At 36.7% G+C, this 23623-nt stretch overlaps 4 protein-coding genes across 6 annotated transcripts; 2 read left to right on the top strand and 2 right to left on the bottom strand.

The window, feature by feature from the left end:
- Positions 1178-6343, bottom strand: LOC18590635 (transcription initiation factor IIA large subunit). 2 transcript variants are annotated; one of them, XM_007016272.2, is made up of 11 exons: positions 5769-6343; positions 5383-5556; positions 5130-5282; positions 4919-4976; positions 4785-4843; positions 4439-4567; positions 2862-3014; positions 2151-2214; positions 1862-2022; positions 1641-1724; positions 1178-1542 (listed from the first exon to the last, which is right to left on the bottom strand). In XM_007016272.2, the coding sequence occupies exons 1-11, from the start codon at positions 5889-5891 to the stop codon at positions 1519-1521; spliced, it is 1182 nt and encodes a 393-aa protein (XP_007016334.2). In that variant the 5' UTR covers positions 5892-6343; the 3' UTR covers positions 1178-1518. The 2 variants fall into 2 exon arrangements, with proteins under 2 accessions (XP_007016334.2, XP_017983002.1); XM_018127513.1 differs by having other exon boundaries at positions 4785-4976.
- Positions 9027-14953, top strand: LOC18590634 (serine/arginine repetitive matrix protein 1). 2 transcript variants are annotated; one of them, XM_007016271.2, is made up of 15 exons: positions 9027-9322; positions 9413-9502; positions 9621-9743; positions 10035-10202; positions 10291-10377; positions 10517-10650; positions 11199-11243; positions 11332-11388; positions 11560-12408; positions 12501-12677; positions 12785-12934; positions 13023-13163; positions 13249-14123; positions 14389-14461; positions 14589-14953. In XM_007016271.2, exons 1-13 carry the CDS (start codon positions 9302-9304, stop codon positions 13895-13897), a joined length of 2691 nt encoding a protein of 896 aa, XP_007016333.2. In that variant the 5' UTR covers positions 9027-9301; the 3' UTR covers positions 13898-14123; positions 14389-14461; positions 14589-14953. The 2 variants fall into 2 exon arrangements, with proteins under 2 accessions (XP_007016333.2, XP_017982807.1); XM_018127318.1 differs by having other exon boundaries at positions 13249-14279.
- LOC18590633 (protein plastid transcriptionally active 16, chloroplastic) lies at positions 16257-19146 on the top strand. Its single transcript, XM_007016269.2, has 5 exons — positions 16257-16804; positions 17341-17793; positions 17909-17977; positions 18268-18326; positions 18434-19146. The coding sequence occupies exons 1-5, from the start codon at positions 16379-16381 to the stop codon at positions 18969-18971; spliced, it is 1545 nt and encodes a 514-aa protein (XP_007016331.2). The 5' UTR covers positions 16257-16378; the 3' UTR covers positions 18972-19146.
- On the bottom strand, positions 19888-22516 carry LOC18590632 (transcriptional regulator TAC1). Its single transcript, XM_018127126.1, has 3 exons — positions 22263-22516; positions 21890-22199; positions 19888-20204 (listed from the first exon to the last, which is right to left on the bottom strand). Exons 1-2 carry the CDS (start codon positions 22499-22501, stop codon positions 21908-21910), a joined length of 531 nt encoding a protein of 176 aa, XP_017982615.1. The 5' UTR covers positions 22502-22516; the 3' UTR covers positions 19888-20204; positions 21890-21907.

Here is a 23623-nt window from a genome sequence, read left to right as displayed (position 1 = left end):
CTCTTAAGCTTGATCGGATAAACACTGCCGCTGCCGGGACCTGCCTTTTTGGGACCTCTGGTGGGACTTCTCCGGCTGCAATTCCCTTACTGTCGCCTGTCACTTTATCACCGTATCCATTTCCAGATACAGAAGAATTCGTGGTTCCAACATGGAAAAATGGTGACCAAGGCACTGATGACAACACGCGGCGTTTCATTTCAAGAATGGAGGACGGTGGGAACTTATTTGAGCAACAACATATCGGCGTGACCAAAGCCATAGCAGGGAAACCACCCACCAGGCTACAAAAGCGTGCCCCAGCATCTCTTAAGCTTGATCAGATGAATGCTGCCGCTGCCGGTACCAGCCCTTTTGGGTCCTCTAGTGGGACTTCTCCAGCTGCAATTCCCTTACTATCGCCGCTCATTCCATCACAGAATTCATTTTCAGAGATTGAAGAATTCGTGATGCCAACATGGAAAAACGGTAACCAAGGCACTGGTGACAAGAAAGCTGCAATGCCAACACCAATTGGTTGGAAACATCCAGCTGTTCCAGCATATGTGGAGGCTTCAACTATGTTCACTTTGTTTCAAACCAAATGCCTTCTTGTCAATGATGCACAGTGATGCTTTTGTTCTGCATCTGTACATCAAATGTGGTTGGTTCACTTTGTGTTTTTCGACCATAAGGTAGATTTGCCAGTGTAGTTAGTTCATATAAAATTGATGGTGTCTTGATCGATGGGGATCTTTCTCCATAGTCGATACCGGTGTCTTTCATCTTGTTGTATAATGCATTTCCCATGATGGGAAGCTTCTTGGGTGATTTGACGTTGCCTATCATTTTGCTTGCAAGAAAGATGATAACGCGATTTGTCTCCCAGAGTTACCGTTGTTGATTCCCCGTTTGGAAGAGGAGCATGTTTTGAATATGGGATTCTGTCTATTCCTCTTTGTTGTTGCTTTACAATAACAAATCGTTGCCTTTGGAAATTTCAAGATGTAAAGCAGAACACTCAAATACAGGCTATTTTTAACTTAATTGTGCCTTGCATTTTAGCTGTTGCTAAATGCTACCACCACAGGCAAATCAGTGTATTGTTTCATGTCTTTCACTACAAGGAAGAATGATGTTTCAGCTAAAAGCAGGAATGAAAGCGAGGTTTGATTTTGAAACCAAAGTGCAACAAATATAAGTAAACAAACAATTGAGACCCGTCAATGAACCAAAACGTCTTAAGTATGTAGTAAAAATAAAATTACATATTCCATCGCAGAAATGTTAAAACTTCATGAAGCATCTCAAGTAGCCATCCATTCTAAGGCCGAAAAAGCTCTTCCTTTATGTACAATAGGACAACCATCCAACCCAAGTCTCACGGAAGGTATTAAAATAAAACATGTCATGCCCTTCCTTCAAGATTTCACTCTAATATTAATCGAAGAAAAACTACCAAACACCCAATAAGACCCTTCACTTGATCTTTTAAAGCAATTTGCAATTTGATGGTGAATAGACATTTCTCTAACAAAATCAGAAGTCAAATTCACCTGTTGCCTGCAAAAGATTATACTCATTCAGCCAAAAACTTCGATTCAATAACAGTGACAGACGAGTAAAAATAAATGCCATATATTACCCAGTGACAAGCACACCTTATTAAAGAGAATGTCCTTGTTGTTTATATGCATGATGCCATCCTTCAGTGTGCATTTCCATCTGCTCTTGGTACGAGTCACCTACAAACACAAACATACAATATCATCAGTTATTGTCTACATAGAAGAGTAATGAGACTACCAAAACTTATATAAATACAAATTATGAAGTACGTCATGGGCAGCAATGACGCATGCTGCAGAAATAGCAAAATCACCTTGTCAAATTGAGCCAAAACTAAATGCTGTGTGTTCAGCTCCTCTCCCTGGTCCACATCATCCAATTCATCATCATCATCATCTTCATTCAATGGCTCATCGTCGTCGTCATCTCCAGTATCATTTTGGGCAACAGGAGCAGGAGTTGCAGCTTGAAGGTCTGGGAGGTAAACAAGAAAAGCAGGTAAACCAAAAAAAACCAACAAATAAGGGAGAGAGAGGGAGGAACAGGCATATAATCAAAGTACAATAAGATGCAATCCTCAATTCAATCATTGCTAAAGTTACCATTAGGAGCCGGTGTGTTCACTACATTGTAGTCTTCATTGACAACTCCTTGATAATTGTATATCTTCAAGGTAAGAGAAGAAAATCAAAAAGCAACAGCCTGTAAGTTAGTGAAATCTCCAATGATATACATGAGCAACAAAGAGAAAAGGCCCATTCTAAACCACATGCACAAAGTAACACTGTTGCAAAATGTCACAAAATAAGATTAGGAACCGACCAAAGAAAAACCAAGAACCATTCTATCACTATGTTGAAGAATGTCACAAAATAAGGTTAGGAATTGACCAAAGAAAAATCAAGAACCATTCTATCACTCAGTTAAGGAGCAAAACTACCATTGAACTGGTCACTGGTTTCTAAATTTGAAAATTTTCTATTCCCCCCACTTACAATATAAGCAATGCAGCCAAAATCTAGATTTATTGTGGCATTTCCCATATGCCAATTCAACTTTACCCTCAAAAGATTACTATCACCGGTTTTTGGGGTCAGCCAAGTGCAACTGCAGATACCAAGTTGGCTAAGCATTGTACAGTAGTTATACACTATATATAATGCAACATCGAAATTGAACTGCAATTAAACAACGCAGTCATATTAAAAGATAGGTTGCATGCCAACATCAACATAGATAATTGCACAATGCATCTCACATCAGAGAAAATAGAACAGATGAATGTCATTGGAATATCACAATATGATACTTACATTAGGAGTTGAAAGCATATCATCATATGGATCAGGAATTGGTCCATCCAGTTGAGGGATCTTTGAAGATGACCTAGCCAAGTGTGCTAAGATCTCGCTTTTTGCAGTGGTTGTAGAATCACGTCTATCAAGGAAATCACTACCCTTACTTCCCTGAAAGTTTAGATATAATACATTAAAGAAGGGTGTAAAACACATGACAACTACAAACTCAAATATTCCAACAATATTTCTGGTTTACAAGCACCCTTCTGGTTTCAACTAGCATAAATAAGTTTCCTCAAAAATATTCATCACATTATAGCTCATAGTTGAAATAACTACAAACTCAAACATTCCAACAATATTTCTGGTTTACAAGCACCCCTCTGGCTTCAACTAGACTAAATAACTTTCCTCACAAACAATCATCACATTATAGCTCAGAGCTTCAACTATGTTTGCTTTTGCGTTATTATTAAGATAAAAAGTAAATAAAAGAGAAAAGAATGTGGGTACAAAAAAACATCTTGTCTGAAGCAGATCCAACAATAATGAATAAAAGAACTTAGGCTAACAGGTATGTCTGCCGTTTTCCTTCATATAACAAATTTACAAATGTTCATACTGGCAGTCCCTCTCTAAAAGAAAGAGTACCCCAAAATGGACAACTTGCAAGACTTCAATAATGAATAATTCAGTCAATGAAGTTGACAGAGAAATGAATAAGCAGACACGCAACAATTCACTAAATTGCACCAGCAATTTCACTAGTAAGGGGACTTAAGAAACCTCTTCTTATCACACTGATCTAAAAGAACTGTCATATACTGTCTGCCAACTGCTTTACCCTTTGAGAACATTCTCTGTCAGCTCAAAATACACTCATCAACACATACTTGTAACTTTTAAGAATATTCTTTCCTAATTCACAAAACACTTAATGACTACTAACCTAAAACCTGTAACTTCAGAGGAGACCACAATAACTCTACAACAGTACAGAAACAGAACTTCCAGGAAGACCTTGATCCATGTCAAGCACTACCAGAATGGACACTAATCAACTTATCACTCCTTTATTCTCCATTTACATAGAATAAACTAGTCCTGCTCCTACCAAATACCGACTAATCAGTATTTGACCACAAGAAACATTACTCATTTCAATATTACTTTTTAAGCAGTTTATCAGTGATGTTATTTTGATAAGCAGGAAAGATCTTCACCAGCATAAGACCCTTGGAAAAGAAGAATAGCCAATGGATGTTGGGTCTTATAATGCGTGTAATTACAGTAATTGCTAGTTTGCCATATCAAATCAATGGCTTGAATCACTGTGATATTCTCATATTAGGCTGCAACAACACAGATTTAAGAATCCTGTTTTCCCCAAAGAAGATTAAAAAAAAAAAAGATTCTACAACTTTCTGGAGAAGAAAGGCAAATCCATGATTTACATACAGAAGGAGATAAAGTAGATGTCTACCAGAGCCACACACATCCACAGAAGATATCAAACCATGATTTGCGATTGAACAAAAATTTCAAATGAACACGCACATGACAGACTGTCACTAAATAAGAGGATAACTAACCTCTGCCTTTGCAACTTCATATATGGCATCTCCAGCTCCATCTTGTTGGGGTATATATCCACCACCATTGTGATATTGAGTGGTAAAATCCTCACGTTTTCGCTTTCCAGAAGACATCATAAAGAAGTCCTGGAATTTTCTCCAATATTAAAATTAATCACCAACTTAAGTAATAATAGTTCGTCTTGACATAGGAACAAGGATTATTGAACGAAATATTTCCAAAAAGAGTCAATTCAAACCCTTTGGGATGTGAAACCCTTTTGCATGACCCATGAGTGCTCCTCAAACCAGAAAAACCCAGACATCATTATGCAGTTGTAATTTTACTCGTAACAGGAGTTACCTGTGTCAGGGGTTGATGAGAAGGTCCTCTATCCACCTCATCCCGCCCTTCCACATAAGCTACAAGAAAATAGCACTTATTATTAACAAACCGTAGTGGGTTAGAACTAATTGCTCTTTTAATGACATACTCACCGACATTAACATCAACACTGAGTGGGGTCCTTTGATTCGGCCAAGGAGAAGGAGATTGCTGTGGAAAAAAAAATAAAAAGTATAGATCACCAATAAAGCTTCAATGAGCCAACAAAGCCACTTCTTTTTCCTTTCTTTGGCAAGTGCAAAAGTACAACTACTGTTACACAATGTTTCCCAAATGAAAATGGCACTAACAGAGCATGCTTACCATATACGGGCTCGGCCTTGCACCTTTCGCATCAGTATTGCCGCCACCATCATTCACAGGAGTAGGATAGTCACTACTTCCAGTAGGGATGTTATACATAGAACCATCTGCACTTCCAGGCAACGGTGTAGGAACAGGTGTTTGCAATGGAGTCTACATAATTAAAACCATTAATCAAAAAATCACAAAACAAAAATATCCACCACAATTTAAGCAAATAAAGGCACTCAAAGCAGAGTAATTGGGCCATAACCGGAGGGAAAAGCATATCAGCTGTAGGAGTTTCATACTCCTCGGGCCCTTCGTAGGGAACATTAAGATCGTGCACCGGAGTAATTGGGCCACCAGGTGTGGGCTGTTTCTGACCCGAAGACCTCTCAATTGGACCACAGACTACTCCCGCTTGCATCATCTTCATTTCCCAAATCTAAAAATCCAATATTTCGCACAATCAATTCACTAGATCAGTTTCATTTCGATAAAATTAATCAAAAACCCTAGCGTTCCAATCAGATCAAATCGAGACACACCGATAATCCCCAAAACCACAAATCATTTTCTAAAAATAATTAAAAAAATCGAACCCTAAAATTAAAAAGAACCGAATAAAAAGGAAATGAGAGAAGGATTTTTTTTTACTCCTTGAAGTTCGTTGAGGACAGTTTCCCCGGGTCCACCGTTGTTGATGAACTCATCGCGAACCTTGTTGATGACGTCTTCGATGACGTGGATGTACACCGCGCTCGTTGTCGACGAGGCCATTTCGTTTTTCCTCGAATCTTCTATCTAGCTCCTCCTCCTTCGATTCTTCTTTATTTTCTTTTTACAGACAAGAAAGAATTCTCGGATTCTTTTTCCTCTCGGTGAAATTTTAGGAGAAAAAGTAGCGGAGCATGGGAAGCGAACTTTGAAAAACCGATCGATCGGGTACAATTAGAGAAAGGAGACTAGGGTTTGGCGAATCGGAGCTGGAGAGAGAGAGAGAGAAGATAGACAGAGAGGGCGGACGAGAAATCGAGAATAAAGAGTGGAATATAAATAGGTTTGCATCCGATTATAAGGAGTGGGGCCACGTGGCATAATCTGAAGAGCTCTTTCAGATTTTTTTTTTCTTTTTTCTTGTATCAGTTTCTTCCTAGGAAAGGCTGTAGCCTGTAGGCAGAGAAAGAGAGAGAAGTGATGAGCTAAATGCTCTGTACAACTCCTTTTTTTTTTTTTTTGTCACTAAATTTTGTTTTGGTCGTATATATACAGAGGGGGGAGGAGAGGACAGTCGAGTTTGATCATGTCCACGTCAGCGTGTGCTTGATTGTGGGTCCCATTTAAAATAAACGGTACAGATCCTCCCAAATTGGAATCTGCCGTCATCTTTTCTTCAAATTTTAGGGAGAATGACTATATATAATAATTTTTTAAAATAAAATTGACTTAATAGAGTAAAATTTTCATAAATTAATATTTTTTGATAAAAAATTTTATTAATTAATGAAGATATTATTTAATTGATAAATTAATAGTTTATTAATTTATGCATTAATTAATAAAAAATTAATTTATCAAAAAATTTTATTTTTTCTCAAAAATTCAATTTAGTATATATAGTGTGTATTATGATTATACAAATATTACTTAATTATCGAATTACGAATTATCATTATTTGTTACAAGCAAATTATTGATAACATCATAAAAATAACAAAAAAGATGAAATTAAAAACGATAGTTTTATATTATAATTTATTGATGCATTAAAAGAAACAATTACATTCCATAATTTTCTCTTACAACTCGAGAACAATACTCTAAAGCTTTTTAATGCATTGAGAATAGATATTAATTTCAAGAAAAACAAGTAATATTAGAATTATATTTTACATATACCTCCTAAATGAGTCATATATATATATATATATATATAATTTTAACGTATAAAGAGATCATTAATTTATATATTAAGTAGACTTACGTATTTTTTTAAACGTATTATTTTATAAATTTAACTAATTATTAATTTACCATGTTGATCTCAAATCAGGATTGATAGAAAATATTATTTAATCGAAATTATTAATTTATCGAGTATTAATTTATAAAAAATTTATTGTGTATTAAATAGTTCAAAATTACTTAAAATATTTGTCATCGGAAATCTTCAACTAAGTAATTTTCCAAAATCGAAATGCTAATCGACACTACATAGGAGCAAATTAAGTCTAAACTTGTCATTAGTCTTGAGCCAAAGGTTTACTTCCCCATTTAATAAATAAATTTTCACACAATCAAAAAAAGACATAGACAAAGATGTACTACTTCTATTATTTAATGCCCAAAATAGAAAGGTTTGTCAAAGAAGCAAATATAATTGAATTCAGTCCTTATTCATTTCTTACAATATTTGTTGAACCATCATTACATACGAGTGACAAGTAATGACAATTAAGCAACACTTATTGTCACTAGTGACAAAATATTTGTTGTAGGTGAGAATTATCATTTGTGGGAATGGGATTTAGACTTAGATGAAAAATTTTCGATCCAATGACATATAAACCTTGTAATATGGTTTATTATTTTATAGGTGAGCAAATGGCAACCACTTTTAATGCACTAATGCTGATCGGTGATTATGTAATTGATGTTGAATGTTTGCCTTTTTTTTTTTTTTAAGTGAAAAAGACCAAAAAGAAAGTCAAATAATCACTCTTATTTCTTCACTAATTTGGTTTATCGGACCACTAAATTTTTATTAGCTAAGTTTTAAATATAGTGTGTTTGTATTCGGACATGTGACTAAATGATTGGTGCATATTTTTTATTACAATAAAATCTCGATAAATTAATAACATTGATTAAATAATATTTTTAATCGATCCAGACTTGAGATCAATATGGTAAATTAGTAATTTGTTAAATTTATAAGATAATACATTTATAAAAAAACATAGTAGTCTCTATTGATGTATAAATTAATAATCTCTTTATACATTAAAATTATATATATATACATGACTTAATTAAGAGGATTTTGTAAAATATAACTCAAATGAAACTTGTTTTTTCTTGAAATTGATATTTCCTTATACTTTATCTCTAACTTTTCTCAGTGCATTAAAAATTTCTGATGTATTGTTCTTGTATTGTAAGAGAAAATTGATATTGACTGATAAATACTTTACTTACTTATCGTATTTGATATTATTTCTTGTCTCATTTGTAAGTTAAACTTTTTTTATATTCAATGTTGCCATTGCTTTTGGGTGCAATTTGGATTTTGTATATTGTATTCACATAATGCTTTATGCATTTTATCCGTCATTATTGTTTTTTTATACTTTTAAGATGAGAAGTTACTATGTTTAGTTTTATCGTTTGTGATATTATATATCCTTTTTATAGATGTTTTTACTTGACTCAATGTTCATGAAGTATATTAATTAAGTATACAGTAAATGTAATTTTAATTTGTTGTAAAAATGGATAGATTCATGATCTCTATTTAAAAAGATTAATTACATTTGTGAATTTATTTTGACTAAATAAATGTTAATTTGTAATTCAATAATTAGGTAATATTCGTATAATTACAATACACAATACATGTATTAAGTTTAATTTTTTGAATAAAAATATAAAATATATTGATAAATTAAATTTGTATTAATTAATGTATAAATTAATAATTTATTAATTTATTAATTAAATAATATTTTAATTAATTAATAAAAATGTATAATTTTAAGATCTTAATTTATGGAGATTTTACTAGATTTAAAGCGTTGTGCATTTTTTGGGCCAATAGTAAATCCAAGTCTGGCCATTTCAACCCGACCCAACCAACATTCAAAGCACCATTTGACCCAACGCTTAACAGAAACAAGGCAAAGTAGTAATTCCACTGAAACCGAGGCCTGAATTCGGAATCAAATAACTATCGATTTCACCGATTTAGGGTACCTATTCCCTAAAGCCCAAGCCTAAACGGTACAAGATATTTTCTATTTCTCTCTCTCGCGTCGCCTGAGAGTTTCTTAAGCTTCCCCTTCGATTAAGCCCCAAACCCTAGAATTTCATGGCGTAAATTATAAGTTCGAATCTCTCGCTCTCTCTAACAAGCATTTCTCTCACTCACACACCATCTCAAAGCAAAAGGATCGCTCTTCAAACCCTAGAAAATGTCGGGCGGATTTTTCCGGGTAATTTTTTAAAATTTATTTTCAGTCTTGTGTATTGTTCAGATCTTAGCAATTTGTCGATTAATTTTCTTTTATTTTTTTTAAATTTAGGGTACTTCGGCTGATCAAGACACTCGGTTCTCCAATAAGCAAGCGAAGCTACTGAAATCGCAGAAATTTGCTCCTGAATTGGACCATCTGGTTGGTTTTTAAATACATTATTTTTTGTTCGAATTTTGATGCAATTAATGGCTTTAATGTTCACTGTTATTTAATTTTATTAAATCAAAAGAAAAAAATTGTTGTGTTTTTCTTTTAGGTTGATATGACGAAGGTTGAGATGGATGTTATTAGACCTTGGATTGCTACTCGGGTAACTGAGCTTCTCGGTTTTGAAGATGAAGTTCTTATTAACTTCATCTATGGTCTTCTGGATGGGAAGGTAATAGTATTTTTTCCCCCTATCTCTTTTGTTTCTCCGGTAATGAGTGTGTATTGTAATAATTTGACGTGGCTCAAAAGTGTATTGCCAGCTTGGGGATCAAAACTTCAAGACATACTTCTTGTTAGCTAGATGATTGAACCGAGCAGGATGCTGTCTCATTAAATCTTTTCTTGAGCTGTGGGGCTGTCTCTTTATTCTTGTGGCTTCCTGCTAAATGTTTGTTGATATGGGATTTAGATAATGGTGCAATGTTGTTTATAGTTCATCTTGTTGTCGGCTCTGATGCAGGAAGTCAATGGCAAGCAAGTTCAGATATCCCTCACTGGATTCATGGAGAAGAATACTGGAAAGTTTATGAAAGAGCTCTGGATCCTTCTGCTTAGCGCGCAGAGAAATGCAAGTGGTGTTCCTCAACAGTTTTTGGATGCTAAAGAAGAAGAAACTAGGAAGAAAAAGGTTTAAATATTTCTAGGATTGTGGTTTACATTTCTTGTAGTACTCTTGTTGTTTCTCTTTTAAACCATGTTATTATGGGTGGTTGCAGGCGGAGTCAGATCGGATAGCAAATGAGATTCAGAAGAAGAAAGATAAGGAGAGTGGAGAACTTGAACAGGAGAGATTGAGGAAGATGGTAATACTAACTTTTTCATGCTGGAGTTGCAATGCAAAGAGTTGGGTTTTTGGTTTTAACTTTACTTTGTGTTTCTTATGGCAATCAGCTAGCTTCTGCAATTATTTGGGTTCATGTCCTTTACCTCAAACTACTGTAGGACAATGGGGATGAAAGGAAGGCTGGCGACCTGGAGTTGGAGCCATCCTCAAAGAATAAGCTGCCAAAGAGTTCAAGTGCACGTCCTGAGGGTGAAAGAGATGCCGACCAAAGGAATGGTGTTGGAAGGAAGAGGTGAGGTTTTAATTGCCTTCATATCAGCTTTCTTTTTTTCTGTCTATAGGTTATAATAAGTTTTGAACTTATCATATAGTACAAATATCACCTGAAAATTTGCTGCTGTTGTTGGTTTGGGGCTTATGCTCAATATTTTCCAGGGGTGGGTGGATTAAGAATTTAATTTTTGTTTTCTTTTATAGTTGTTGTAGAAGCCCATTGAGTTTTGGGCTATGCAACTTGTGGTAGTCTTCTTTCATCCTATAGGCCTGCTCCCCCATTTCTAAGACTTGTACCCAAGCCCAAGTTGGAAGTCCTAATTCGTAAACCATAAGGGTGTCCTCTTGAGGACTTTAGTATTTGTTGAAGTTTGAGATTGTGCATTAAATTGGTTTGAATTAGTAGCCTTTTTCTTTCCAAATGGGTAAGTTCAGTAAGTTGGGGGATTAGTGGAAAGTTGTTTTTGAATATAAAATGGTGTATGTATTGAAGTAAATGATTGCAATATCTTTAAAACGAGAATTTTTATATTTTAGGACACTTAATTATGTATTAATCTTCTGCAGAGTTTCTAGATCTCCATGTTCAACTGACCGTTCTGCATCCCCTCGGTAATTCAATCACTGCTAAAGTTTGATTGTATTGCTAGGATTGCATATAAGAAACATGTTTATTAAATATCTTGGGTTTCATATGCAGGGGACCGCGTTCTCAATCAATCAGCAGATCACTTTCTAATTCAAGAAGCTATTCAGAGTATGTTTTCTCACTGTACAATTAAATAGCATAAATACATTGTGATCACCGGGCTGGGAGAAAGTTTTGGTGTTAACCATTCTTACTTGACATTTAGAAGTTTCTGTTTGTTTCATAAACGTTCCATTAGTGTAAGTTTTTTGAGATTTTAGCATCTCAATTTGCGTGCAGTGACAAACAGAAGTCTAGGAGTGTATCCAGATCACCTCAACAACGACAGCGTTCCATTTCTTCTGATAGGATGTATCATTCGCCAAGAAGGCGATCTCTAACTCCTCGATCTAGACATTCACCTCGGTCACCACGTTCCCCTGCAAGACGAAGATTGTCTTATTCTAGGCGAAGATCTCGATCTCGCTCACCTCGCAGATCACGATCTCCTATAAGACGTAGATTACGTTCCCCATATCGGCGCAGATCACCTACACCCGTGCGTCGTAGATCACGGTCACCCATCCGGCGTCATAGATCACCATCACCTATCCGACGTCATAGATCACCATCACCAATCCGACGTCATAGATCACCATCACCAATCCGACGTCATAGATCACCATTATCAAATCGACGTCACAGATCACCATCCCTTGTTCGACGTCGTAGATCTCCATCACTTGTGCGTCGAAGATCTCCATCACCTGTGCATCGTAGATCTCCTTCGCCTGGGCGCCGTAGATCTCCATCACCTATACGTCGTAGATCTCTGTTTCCTGTGCGCCGTAAATCTCCATCACCCTTGCGACGTAGATCACCGCCCCCTATGCAACGTAAATCACCTTCTCCTATGCGACAAGAGCGTCGTAGATCTTCATCGACACCACCACGATACAGGTCATCATCTCTTGTAGGACATAGATCACCAGCTTCCAGCCATAGGTCAATAACTCCTTCCCATGGTAGGTCTCGTTCACCGTATCAATCAAGTTCTTTGTCTCCTGTGCAACGTAGATCTTCTTCACCAGTTATGAGGTCTCCAGAGAAACAAAGATCACCTTTGCTTTCTCCTGGAGAAAGACAAGGGTATGTTGAAATCCTGTTCCAACTATATTTGAAAATTTTTAGGTGGAATACATGGAGCAGTTTTAAGTATATCAGAAAATTTTATGGTGCAGAGTGCGTGGAAAGTTGTCTCCTGTGGGACGTAGGCTCTCTAGTTCCCCAGATAGAGATCGTATGGATCAGAGGGATGCAGGTTATAAAGTGCCAGCTTTGTCACTGTCCCCAAATAAGTTTTCTGTATCCAAATCTCCATCTCATGTGAGGAATCGATCTGCCAGTGAAGATAGAAGGTAAATTATTAAACTTTTCTTTGAGATATCTAACTTGTATCATAATCCATTATATTTTGTTATCCATGCTTTGCAACTTATTTATTTTCATATTGTTGATTTTGAAGGTCATCAAGTCCGTATGAGAGTCCTATGAGGCAAAGGCGGGAGCGAATTGCTAGTCATGACGGCTCTAGTCCTGAGCGGAAACCAAGAGAATTGAAAGGTCAACGGGACAGTAAAGGGACTGGCAGAAAAAATGAAGCCAGCAGAAGCAGGTTAGGTTTCAAATTTATCATTTTTCATACTATTTTAGTGCTTATGTTGGCTTTGACATTATGAATGTTCAACTATTTTTTCCTTTAGGCATTCACCGCTAGTCAGTAAGCAGAGGGTTTCTCCTAGGAAGGTTCATACTTCTGATCAATTAGCAGGTGGTCGGTCTACAGAATCTTTGAGTCGGCTTGATAACATGGAATCGAGAAAGAAAGACCTTGAAATCAAGAGGTATTATTCCGTCTCAACCATAATATTATTTTTCTTGTTTGATCACCGGTATAGAGGTCTGACTATTGTATCTTATTCCTCACAGTGAGAAGTGTTCTGGAAAAGGGGTTGATTTGGGAACTCCTGATCGACAGAGATCGCCTGCAATATCCGAGGACACATTTCAAGGTGAGAAGCAAAGTTCATTGCACCTGAGAGAAGGAAAAAGATCTAGTGAGAGGGGCCGTTCCCGTCAAAATGATATAAAGGACAGTGATCAACGCCACAAAGCAGAAACTTCACCAATGTTGCTTGAAAAACTTGATCAGTATAATCATGGTTTGGATTCAGGTTCTGAAGGAAGTGATAAGCACAGAACTAAGCATAAGGAAAAGAGAAAGCATAAAAGGTCTGAGAGGCGTGAAGTTACTTCAGATGATGACTCTAGTTATGATTCTGAAATAGAGGGCAGAAAAGAGGCTAAGAGGAGGAGGAAGGAAGAAAAGAGATTGCGAAAGGAGGAGAAGCGGAGACGTCGTGAGGAGAGGCGTCGCAGAAGGGAAGAACGTCGTGCGGAGAAGCTGAAAATGAAAGGTCAAGATGATGGCTCTAGTTCAGATGGTGAACATGTGGCTAAGAGGAAATCTCAACCAAGTGATGATGAAGATGCAGAGACTGAGCAGAAGAAGCTTGAAATTGAGTTAAGGAAGAAGGCGATTGAATCACTCAAAGCGAAGAAGGGCATTAGTCGCTGAATCTTTTTGTGTCTTTTGAACATTAATATGTTATTTTCTTTTTGTTGAGCAGATATATTTAAAGTTTGATAGGAGTTTTTATGTTTCGAATTGGAGTGTCTTTATATATTGGTTACTTGCTTAATGTAGTTTGTGTTTACTGCTGGCAGCTGGAATGGATAAATGAGGATTTCCTGAGCTTTTCTCTTGAGTGCAACTTTATGCAGACCTTGCTGCTAGATTTCTGGTAATAACTGTCTTCCCTCAGTTGGGAATTTGTTTTTTTAGTCACATGGGTGTGAAGGCATGCTGTTGCCTTGGTTGATTTTTGTGGTTGACTTAATTTGATGCACTCGATGTGAAATGTGAGTTTGATGTATGCCTGAGGGATGGAATTAACCAGGTTTGTGGTATCAAATTCTTTGTTGTTTATTTAGATAAAACATTACATAAAAGTCTTTTCTGATGCATTAATATGAGATTTCTAAATCACCTTTGTGGTCAATTGGTAGATAAATTTATTTTCAACTAGATGACTTGGTTGAGCAGGCCATGTGCAGATCTCCAATTTGAACCTCAATTCAGGTGCGGAGTTTTCATTCTTTTATGGGCTCTGTAGGAGAAGAAATCAGTGTTTGGAGGTTAATCCTCTTTGTATATTTATACTACCTACTTTCTCACTTTGTTTTGGTTTAACCTCTATGGTTGGCAGCTTGATAGTTGTTCCGGGGACTTTGTTTTCTAAAATTATTGCTGGTGCTACGGTTATCGGACTTATCCTGGCCTGATTATGCACTGAAAAGTTTCTGCAGATGACATCGTCATGTATGTATTTGCACTGATTAAATCTGTATGAGAATATTTCTTAAAAGTCCTAAAGGTATATTTGCACTGATTATGCACTGATCTATTGCAATTCCTAATCAGCTATTGGTTTGGGAAATGTCATTATAACCAAATCTGAGCCTGTGGGCTCTAGGATGTTAGGATGGATGGCAATGTAGTGTATATTTGAAGTATGGCAAGGATAAAAACATTGCTTATGTAAGATGAATTAGGCAATCCTTCTGTCTCCCATGTGATGGTGCTTTTTCTCCTTGTTCTTCATTGGTTGAGTCTTTTGCAAGTGCACGTTTCCCATACCTGTTAGGTGTCTAGTTTCTCTCTAAAATAAATAGCGTTTGTGAGGGTTTATTTGCCATTTATCCTCTTGATAATGTCCCAATCGTGCGAGTTCTAAACATTTTCACATGTCCTGTATCCGTATTGGTGGCTTTGGGACAAAGGAATAAGCTGTACATAAAGTTGGAAATGGTGCAAGTTGAGCTTGAGCAGGATGTAGCTCCTTGAAAGCTTAATTTATCGGAGTTGATTTATCAAATCTCATGAGATGTATGGCTTGGTAGTTGAGAATAGAGTAGGCTTCTCCTACCCTTTAAATTTTGAGTATGACCTATTTTTCTGGGATTGTAGATCATTTTTAAATCGTTGAGGAGGAGGAAATCTTTTTTCACTTTTATGAAGCTACAAAGAGCATGAGATGGTGAAATGGATTTGATTGTCTAGTTTCTGATGCGAAGTAGGTTTTTCAGTATTCTGATCATAGGTTGATGATGGCATTTTTCCATGTTACTCTAGTGTCTGAATATTTACCACTTATAAAAAGCCTTCTTCTCTTCTCTATTTCGCCAAGTTCTTCATTTTCATTTCTAGAGAAAGGTGGAAGAGGACCAGCCCGTAAATTATGACCAACCATCTCGTTCTAGGAAGCCATCTAGGACCTTCAATGGATGAGCAAATGTTTTTAGTATGGTTTTCGATATCGCATAGTGTTATATCCCCGGCTGAAGTTGTAATTATTTGCTCTACTACAAGCGGTTTCGTTTATAATGTTAGTAGGTTCTATTTTGCTGCTTTGCCAATTGTTGTCAGTCGATTATCACTACACTTGGGGCTGTAGTTAACTCAGTGATGGTCAAAAGCTTCAGCTGCTGCTGCTTCTGATCTCCTCGATGGGAATACAATATCCCTTGTGTTGAAGTCTCAATACCGACCTGACTTAAACCCGAATTATCTGTGATCTAGTCTTTAAATTAATTGCTCAAGATTTTCTGTTCGCATAAAGCCAGTGCTCTGCGTTGTGTGGACCATGCTTATCCGACTTTGTAAGTCAGTGGATTAAGCTTGCAACAAATAAAACGCGGATGCATCCGTCATTTTCTGGTGGTTCAAACATATGCACAATGTGACGTGCTTCTCAACGACTGGTGACCGATTTCCTTTAGTGGATAAAATTGTGACTACGTGGCTCATTTCTATTTGGTAGTTGCCCATCACTCCTCTCATCTGGATAAAACGCAGCTCAATTGCCACAGCCACAGGCATCCGAGTACTAAGAACTAAATGGGCCTAAATAATAGTAACATACGGAGAAGACTGGTTGAATTGAAGGAGAGGGTCACCATTTGACATCCTCTTTTTTATCCTTTTCATTACATATCCATGGCTCCAACTCTCACCTCCAATTCATTTCTCTTAACCACCACGCCCCGGTCAAGGCAAACCCTAACGAACCCAAGGTTCACAGTGTTTGCCAAAAGGGCCGGTCCGTTCCAGCTTGGAAAAGCTAAAGACAGTCCTGAAGAAGGCCAAACTGAAGATTCAGGCAATTCTACTTCTTTCCGTTTCAATTTCGGCAAGGTACCTGACGTGAAAACTTTGGTCCCGCTCGTGAGTAAACCTTCTACGGGTATATCGTTTGGGAACGCAAGGAGAAAAGATCCAGCCACTGTATTTGTTGCGGGTGCAACCGGACAGGCTGGCATTCGCATTGCACAGACATTGCTGCGTCAGGGTTTCACTGTTCGGGCTGGTGTGCCAGAGCTTGCTGCTGCCCAGGAACTGGCTCGTCTTGCTGCCCAATACAAGGTTAGCGATCTTAAACCAAAGCCACAATAATCGTGGATCATAAGCTTAGTTTGGTAATCTGAAAGATCTTTGATAAGAGAATGAAATAGCTTGAATACTTAAAACCGGGAAATAGTTTCCATGGATTGAATTGTTGAAAGAGTAATGAACTTTGAATGCATGAGAGAGTCAAACAACATCTTCCAGTAAACCAGGGCCTGTGATATTAAATAGGTTGCATTTCGTTTTTCCCGGAGTCAGAATAACTTAGTGATTCATCTTTTGAAGATCAAATGTCACTTAGACAAGATGACATATCCAATTCATCTTGATATTGTCTATCTCAATCTGCCAAATTAGAAGAAAAATGATACTGTTATTAACCAAATCAGAAGTCTTGAGGATCAACTGGGGACAAGTTTGGAACTGTATTGCACCATAAGATCAGATGTCTCGATTCTGTGTAAATAAGTCTCATATTTTATGCAATGTATACATAGGAAAGTCAATTCTGCTAATTCTTTGTGTTGCTCAACACTAATCCTTTCTCACCATAGATCATATCCAATGAAGAATCAAAGCGCCTCAATGCAGTAGAATCTACCTTCGAAGATGCAGAATCAATAGCCAAAGCAATTGGCAATGCCAGCAAAGTGGTAGTCACAATTGGCCGTGGTGAAAATGGTCCCACTTCCGAGGTCTCCACAGCAGATGCCTTACAAGTTATTGAAGCTGCTCAACTGGCTGGCGTAGGCCATGTGGCAATTGTCTATGATGGGAACCAAGCGGGTGCTTCAACTTATAATGTGCTTGATGGTATCACATCTTTCTTTAGCAACCTCTTCTCTCAATCTCAACCGTTGAGTCTACCCGAATTCTTGCAAAAACTAATCCAAACTGACGTTAGCTACACGTTATTAAAGACAACCCTCATAGAAGATTATTCAGCAGAGAGCCCTTACAATATTGTGGTGTCAGCTGAAGGCAGCATTGGTGCAAACGCCTACAAAGTAATGTAAAATAATGTAATGTATGCAGTTTTATCTGTTTCACTGTAAAAATTTTCTTTCTGGATCATAATTTTTGTTTGTCTTATTGCTCAATATTTTTGGAAATTGTTGTTAGGTTGCAAAATCTCAGATAGCATCTCTGGTTGCAGATGTTTTCTCCAACACAGCTGTGGCAGAAAACAAGGTAAACTTTGTTTTCCCTTGTGCTTCTAAAACCTTCATTTTCAAGGGTTCATTATTGGGTATAACTAAGCTGTATAGGTTTATTTAGGTGGTAAGAGGATCAATTTAGGATGAGATATAAATCCAAATGTGACCATGGATTTGATTCCATGTACAAGTGATCATTTATATGTAAACACTTGTGTCTTGCATAATGCAATATTTGAAGTTTGCTTAAAGTTGGATAGTAATTTTTATCTTTCTGTTTTGCTTCTGTTACTCCTATATCTTAACGGTTGCTAAGTGAGACAGGTTGTTGAAGTTTTTACAAGCCCATCAGCTCCATTGAAGGGTGTAAATGAGCTTTTCAGGTAAACTGCTTGGATGTTAGCTTATCGATTATATAGTTATAAGAGATTATAGATTGCTTGGGAAAGAAATATGTCCTAATTTGTGCTTTTGATACTTGCTTTTTCAGTGCTATTCCGGAGGATGGAAGAAGGAAGGCCTATGCAGAAGCTCTTGCAAAGGCTAAAGCTGAAGAAGAGGCAACAGTAGCTGCTGAGAAAGCTCGTGAAGCGGCTGAAGCAACAAAGAAGCTGGAAGAGGAAGTGAAAAAGCTTTCGAAGCAAGAAGCCAGGGCTACTAGCCTAGCTGAAGAAGCCCAAGAGAAAGCAGAGGCTGCGGGGGCGTCGGTAGAAGGCCTCTTGAGTAAAGCTAGGGGCTTCAGCTCGGGACTCTCTTGGGAAAAATTCAGTTCCCAGATGGCAACTGCAGTTCAAAAACCTTCTGATGAGGAGAAGCCTAAAGTGCAGATTGCCACTGTCAGGGGACAAGCTAAGGCTAGAACGTTACCTTCCAAGAAAGCTGTTGTCAAGCAACCTGCTCCTAAATCTTTTTTCCCAAAGCCGAAGGAGACACCGAAGACAAAGGCTAAAGAGACAGAGAAGACTGAAGTGAGGAAGGTCTTCGGTGGCCTGTTTCAGCAAGAAACCATATATGTTGATGATGACTGAGACGAAAGATTTGTAGCCAATATCTTTCCCCAGTCTGTCAGATGATTTTTGTGCAAATGTGGTTCAATAACATCGTGTGTAATTATTGTTGGAGGCGTTATGAGTCTAAGAAACATGCACTGGCTTAAGGCTATGTTATTTATTCTGTCGAAATGTGAAGCAATTTTCATAGTTACAGTAAAGACTAAGTAATACCTAACCAAATGATTGCCTGATTACCCGTCGGGGTCTCCAGTGGCTTGAAACTCGACCTTGATGTTCCATATTTCAATCTATTGAAGGTAAATTTTGTTGCATTATTTCCTTTTCTTGTCATTGTTTAAAAGGGAGGGCAGCATTTTCCCTAACGAAAATTGTTTTGATCAGACGATGAATGTGTCATGCATTGGCATTGCCATACTGGACAGTGAAAGATGTTGACAACAACGACGACAATTATGACAAACTATTTATGTCATGTCGGGAAAGTATTTGCAAGGATTAACTGGCAATGAGTCAATAGTTATTTGCAAGGATTAACTCTGATTAGTCAGTAGTTTATATGGTAAATTAATCCTCTTACAACCAACCAGTCAAAGCAGATGCAAAACTTTTTATAATATTGATGGATCATGGTTTTTAATATCAAAAAATAAAAAATAAAATTGAAAAATCAATTTGAAATTACTAAAGTGATGATAGTCTTACATTGTTAAATTCAGAATATCCTTCACATATAAATATAATAAGATTTTTTTACCTATTATCAATTGATTTTAATTAGGATATTCATTTAAAAAAATTTAATATGATTTAAAAAAACAGGTGTTCGAATTCGTTAACTCTTTTATGAATTTTTTGTTCGTTGATTCATATCACGTGATAAGTTTGTAATTTTTTACATGTGAGACAAAATATTACAGTGGTTATAATCTCAATACTGAAAGAATAAATTTACAACAAGCTACCTGACAGCTCATTTATACAGGATTGATCATTGAACATAAGTCCTGAAGTTTGGTCTAGTTACCCAGCAGATATGGTAAGTATAGTGCAGCTAGTTTCTAGTTTCACGATGGAAGTACCTGGAGGCTTCCCAACCGTTTACAGTTGTAAGGGCCAGCATCTGATAACAAATAGAAGCAGCAAGCACTACATACTATATATTAAATGGCCTCGGGATGTGTTCTGCATCTGTGAAAGAGACTGGAGAAACTGGATTTCTTCACGATTTCAGCAGTCATCATCACTCAGCTATGATCAATAGTCCTGTTAGATGCATATACATTTATTCTGAATCTGAGCTAAAGTAGTACTATGCAATAATATGCTTTTTGTCAGTTACATTACTAAAGTCTAGGCAAGTCGTACTCTTCAGGTTTGGGAAGAAATGAAGACATGCAGATGGGGATTGGGATAATACTATGCACTCCATGCTTTTTATGCTCACCCTGGAATTGAAAAATTACAAATCTAAATTGTTCTTGTCTTTGTTTCATAATGCAAGGCACCACTGATTAGTTCCCTCAGTAAGGGTTCTGCGAAAGCAAGTAAAAGATATTTACAAACGTGTTTAATACAAATAATTAAAAGAGACAAGACAAATGGTCTGGGATTGAAGAATTTGACATAATAAAAATATCATCTAATTAAATAGAATTTCAATAAATGTATTTTTTCCAGTAGTTGTATAGTTATAGAAACGTATGAATCATTGTCAATACATTAATGAACCGTTAAAATTGACAGAACAAAATTAAACGAGTGTGTACTGACATGTTCTAATTTCCAGGTAATTAGTGAAACATAAAAATAGTTGAATTCTTTTAAGGAGATGTCAGCCACAATCTTTATGATAACGTGCATTTACATGCTGTACTTGGAATTAAATGCTTGTAGATTTAAAATCTACTGAGTTCGAACACCCAGTAAAAGCCATGGCTCCCTGAACTTATAGTTACTTTCAAGTTTTAACTTCAGAAGCTGACTGTATAAAAGATGACAAATTTTAAGCCATAAAACGATTGGTTCGAAGTTTTCAAGTACTTCTTTAGTAAACTTTCTGTCGGTGAGAGAAGGTATGAGAAACCAGAAATGAGTAGTTTAGTGGACAAAACCTGTCGTTTGGGCTGTCAGCTTTTGACAAGGATCACTTGTTTATGATCTTCTGTTTGGATTAATGTCGGAAACAATGGTTCCTTTACTCATTTCAATTTCTTACTCCAAAGAACCAACCCTAGAACAGAACCATGAATGCATATTTGCAAATGTCACCGGACAGTACTGAGATTAACATACATCTAATCCCCTAGAACGTCACATTATATCTGTTTCTTTACACTTCTCTCTGTACTACTATTCTTGTTCATTAATTATCAAGCAAAAAAAAAAGGGCAGTTCGAAAGAAATTAACCATGAATCCTTTGTTACTATATGGCCATACAGGATAGACAAACTGTAGGTACTGGTACTCTATCTTGTGAAGCATTTGCAGACACCTGTACAAGTTAATACTATTGCAATATTTATATCTCCCTCCCTCGCCTTTGAATTGAGTTTTGAAGCAGATTGAATGCTGGACAGGGAAAACCTGGAATTCTCTTATCTTAAAAATGAAAAACCATTCACCTTTATCTCCGATGCTATTTGTTGCACGTAAATTCATGTTATTGGGCATAAAACATGAGAAGTAGAAGACGGCATTGCAAAGAACATAATCATAAACATATCAATAAAACTTGATATGTTAAGTCTGAACAGGTTCAATACTAAATACATGAAGAAATTGGCAAAACGACAAATACGCAATCATGAAATGTTTATAGCCAAATATTATAGCCCCCTCAAAAAAGGTTTGTGGCTACATAGAGGTAAACATAATATTAATCATCCAACAATTGAAAAAATAACAAAGGGAGAGGGGGAACAAATATACGTACCATGATATTGTTTCGAATTTAAAAGAACTTTTTGGTAGTCATTGTTGGCGACGAATCTGGAGGCTCAGGCCCCAGTCTAAGTTCAAGGTCCAACTGATCCAACCCTGATGACCCCTGGCTTGATGACATACCCTTTCCAATGCCCCCTTGAGCTTGACTGCTTGGATAATTTTGATCTGTTGTTGATGGTTTTTCATCAAACAAAGGCAGTTGTCTGATTTCCCCAACATGGGTTTTGTCTCTTTTGTTAGCATCATCCTCCTCTGGAATAACCCAAGGCCACTTTCCAGGGCTGCTTCTAATTTCTTGACTAGACTTGGCATCCGCTATAGGCAGTAGTACTGTTGTGCAGCTCGGATGGTTCGGAGAATACGAGGATGGGATGATCTTTGGGACGATGTCCAGAGATTGTTGAGTAGTTTCACCTGGTGAAGAAGCTTGCTTGAGCTTGGCTTTGTCTCTACGGTGAATATTCATGTGGCCACCCAGGGCCTGCGCATTGGAGAAACCTCTCTTGCAAAAAGTGCACTCGTAGGACCTTGCAGGGCTTGTTCGCTGTTCATCCGAGGATCCCTGGTCTGGGTTTTCTGGTGCAGACTGATCAGTCTCCATTCAAGCACTGAGAGAGAGAGAGAGAGAGGAGAGAGAGAGAGAGAGACGTGGTCAACTGGAAGATAGTGAAGGTGTTTTCATATTCAGGGGCCTGCTATCTTCTAGACTACAACATGAAATGATCTGTAACTTCCTAGATTTGGACAATTTCCAATTCCACCAAAGGACAAATCCAAAATTTTATATATTTGGTCATGGAAGGAAAGATTGGGCGGTGTTTATTTTTCTTTAATACAATAAACTTGTTTAGAAATTCTATTTCCTTTGTCAGATTATTTTCAAGTTATATATCTTGAACTTCTATGATTTATTGGTCGATAAGCCGGAGAAATCCTCTACACATAAGTTTCGTCCAATAAATTTAAAAAACCAATAGTTGACTAGTGTTTATGGTAAAGAATCTATATATGTTACTTCTTTATTATAAATGGTATCAAAGTTAGACTTAAAAACCAATGCTATATATGTTGTAGTGATATGTGCTTGTTTTCTTTCGATTTCGTTGCGACATGATAACGAGTGAAACTATGATTGTGTTACAATTTTTGCTAAATATATTTTTCGATGAAGTTCTAGCTTTTAAAAAAAGATGATGTAACTCACCATCTATAATTTTGATTACCGTAATCTGATGCCATGATAACTTGATAAATATTTGTTTTCTTTGTTTTAAGATGGAATTTGTTCTTCAAATTTAAGGTTAATCTACCTACCAAGTGAAAGACATAACCTAGAAATAGAAACTCCATGGCAAGAGCTCATCAACCCCAATCAAAGCTTCTTATAATTAACGAATTATTAATTCTCCAACGTCTCACACATAGTATGTTTGCAGACAAATGTTGTACTATTAATTAAGTATTTGCTAAACGGATAAATCTATGGATAGGAAAGTAAAAAAAACAAAAGTACTATAATTAAACAGATGATTTGTTTTTAAACCTCTTATAGAAACTATGATTGTTATTATTAAATCGAACTAAGATATTCACGATGATGAATACCATATTTTGTAAGTTCTCAGTAAAAGTGACAATGATCATTATCAAATTCTCAATCCAATGTAATTATTTTGAAATTTCCAATTTATTTTAGACCAATTGGCATTGACAATGCATTAAT

Source organism: Theobroma cacao, chromosome 9 (genome assembly GCF_000208745.1).
Source record: "Theobroma cacao cultivar B97-61/B2 chromosome 9, Criollo_cocoa_genome_V2, whole genome shotgun sequence".
In the NCBI taxonomy this organism is placed as follows: Eukaryota; Viridiplantae; Streptophyta; class Magnoliopsida; order Malvales; family Malvaceae; genus Theobroma; species Theobroma cacao.
This window is presented reverse-complemented; position numbering and strand designations above follow the sequence as displayed.

Bases quoted from the DNA above. Each gene is read 5' to 3' on its own strand.
- LOC18590633 (XM_007016269.2), top strand. From the start codon at position 16,379: ATGGCTCCAACTCTCACCTCCAATTCATTTCTCTTAACCACCACGCCC. The intron at 17,978-18,267 runs GTAAACTTTGTT...TAAGTGAGACAG, and splicing joins CAGCTGTGGCAGAAAACAAG to GTTGTTGAAGTTTTTACAAG. The intron at 18,327-18,433 runs GTAAACTGCTTG...TTGCTTTTTCAG, and splicing joins GGTGTAAATGAGCTTTTCAG to TGCTATTCCGGAGGATGGAA.
- LOC18590635 (XM_018127513.1), bottom strand. From the start codon at position 5,891: ATGGCCTCGTCGACAACGAGCGCGGTGTACATCCACGTCATCGAAGAC. The intron at 4,977-5,129 runs GTAAGCATGCTC...TTTTTTCCACAG, and splicing joins CAAGGCCGAGCCCGTATATG to CAATCTCCTTCTCCTTGGCC. The intron at 2,023-2,150 runs GTAACTTTAGCA...TTTACCTCCCAG, and splicing joins GAACACACCGGCTCCTAATG to ACCTTCAAGCTGCAACTCCT.
- LOC18590632 (XM_018127126.1), bottom strand. From the start codon at position 22,501: ATGGAGACTGATCAGTCTGCACCAGAAAACCCAGACCAGGGATCCTCG. The intron at 22,200-22,262 runs GTATTCTCCGAA...TGCCAAGTCTAG, and splicing joins CCAAAGATCATCCCATCCTC to TCAAGAAATTAGAAGCAGCC.
- LOC18590634 (XM_007016271.2), top strand. From the start codon at position 9,302: ATGTCGGGCGGATTTTTCCGG. The intron at 9,503-9,620 runs GTTGGTTTTTAA...TTTTTCTTTTAG, and splicing joins CTCCTGAATTGGACCATCTG to GTTGATATGACGAAGGTTGA. The intron at 12,678-12,784 runs GTAAATTATTAA...TTGATTTTGAAG, and splicing joins TCTGCCAGTGAAGATAGAAG to GTCATCAAGTCCGTATGAGA.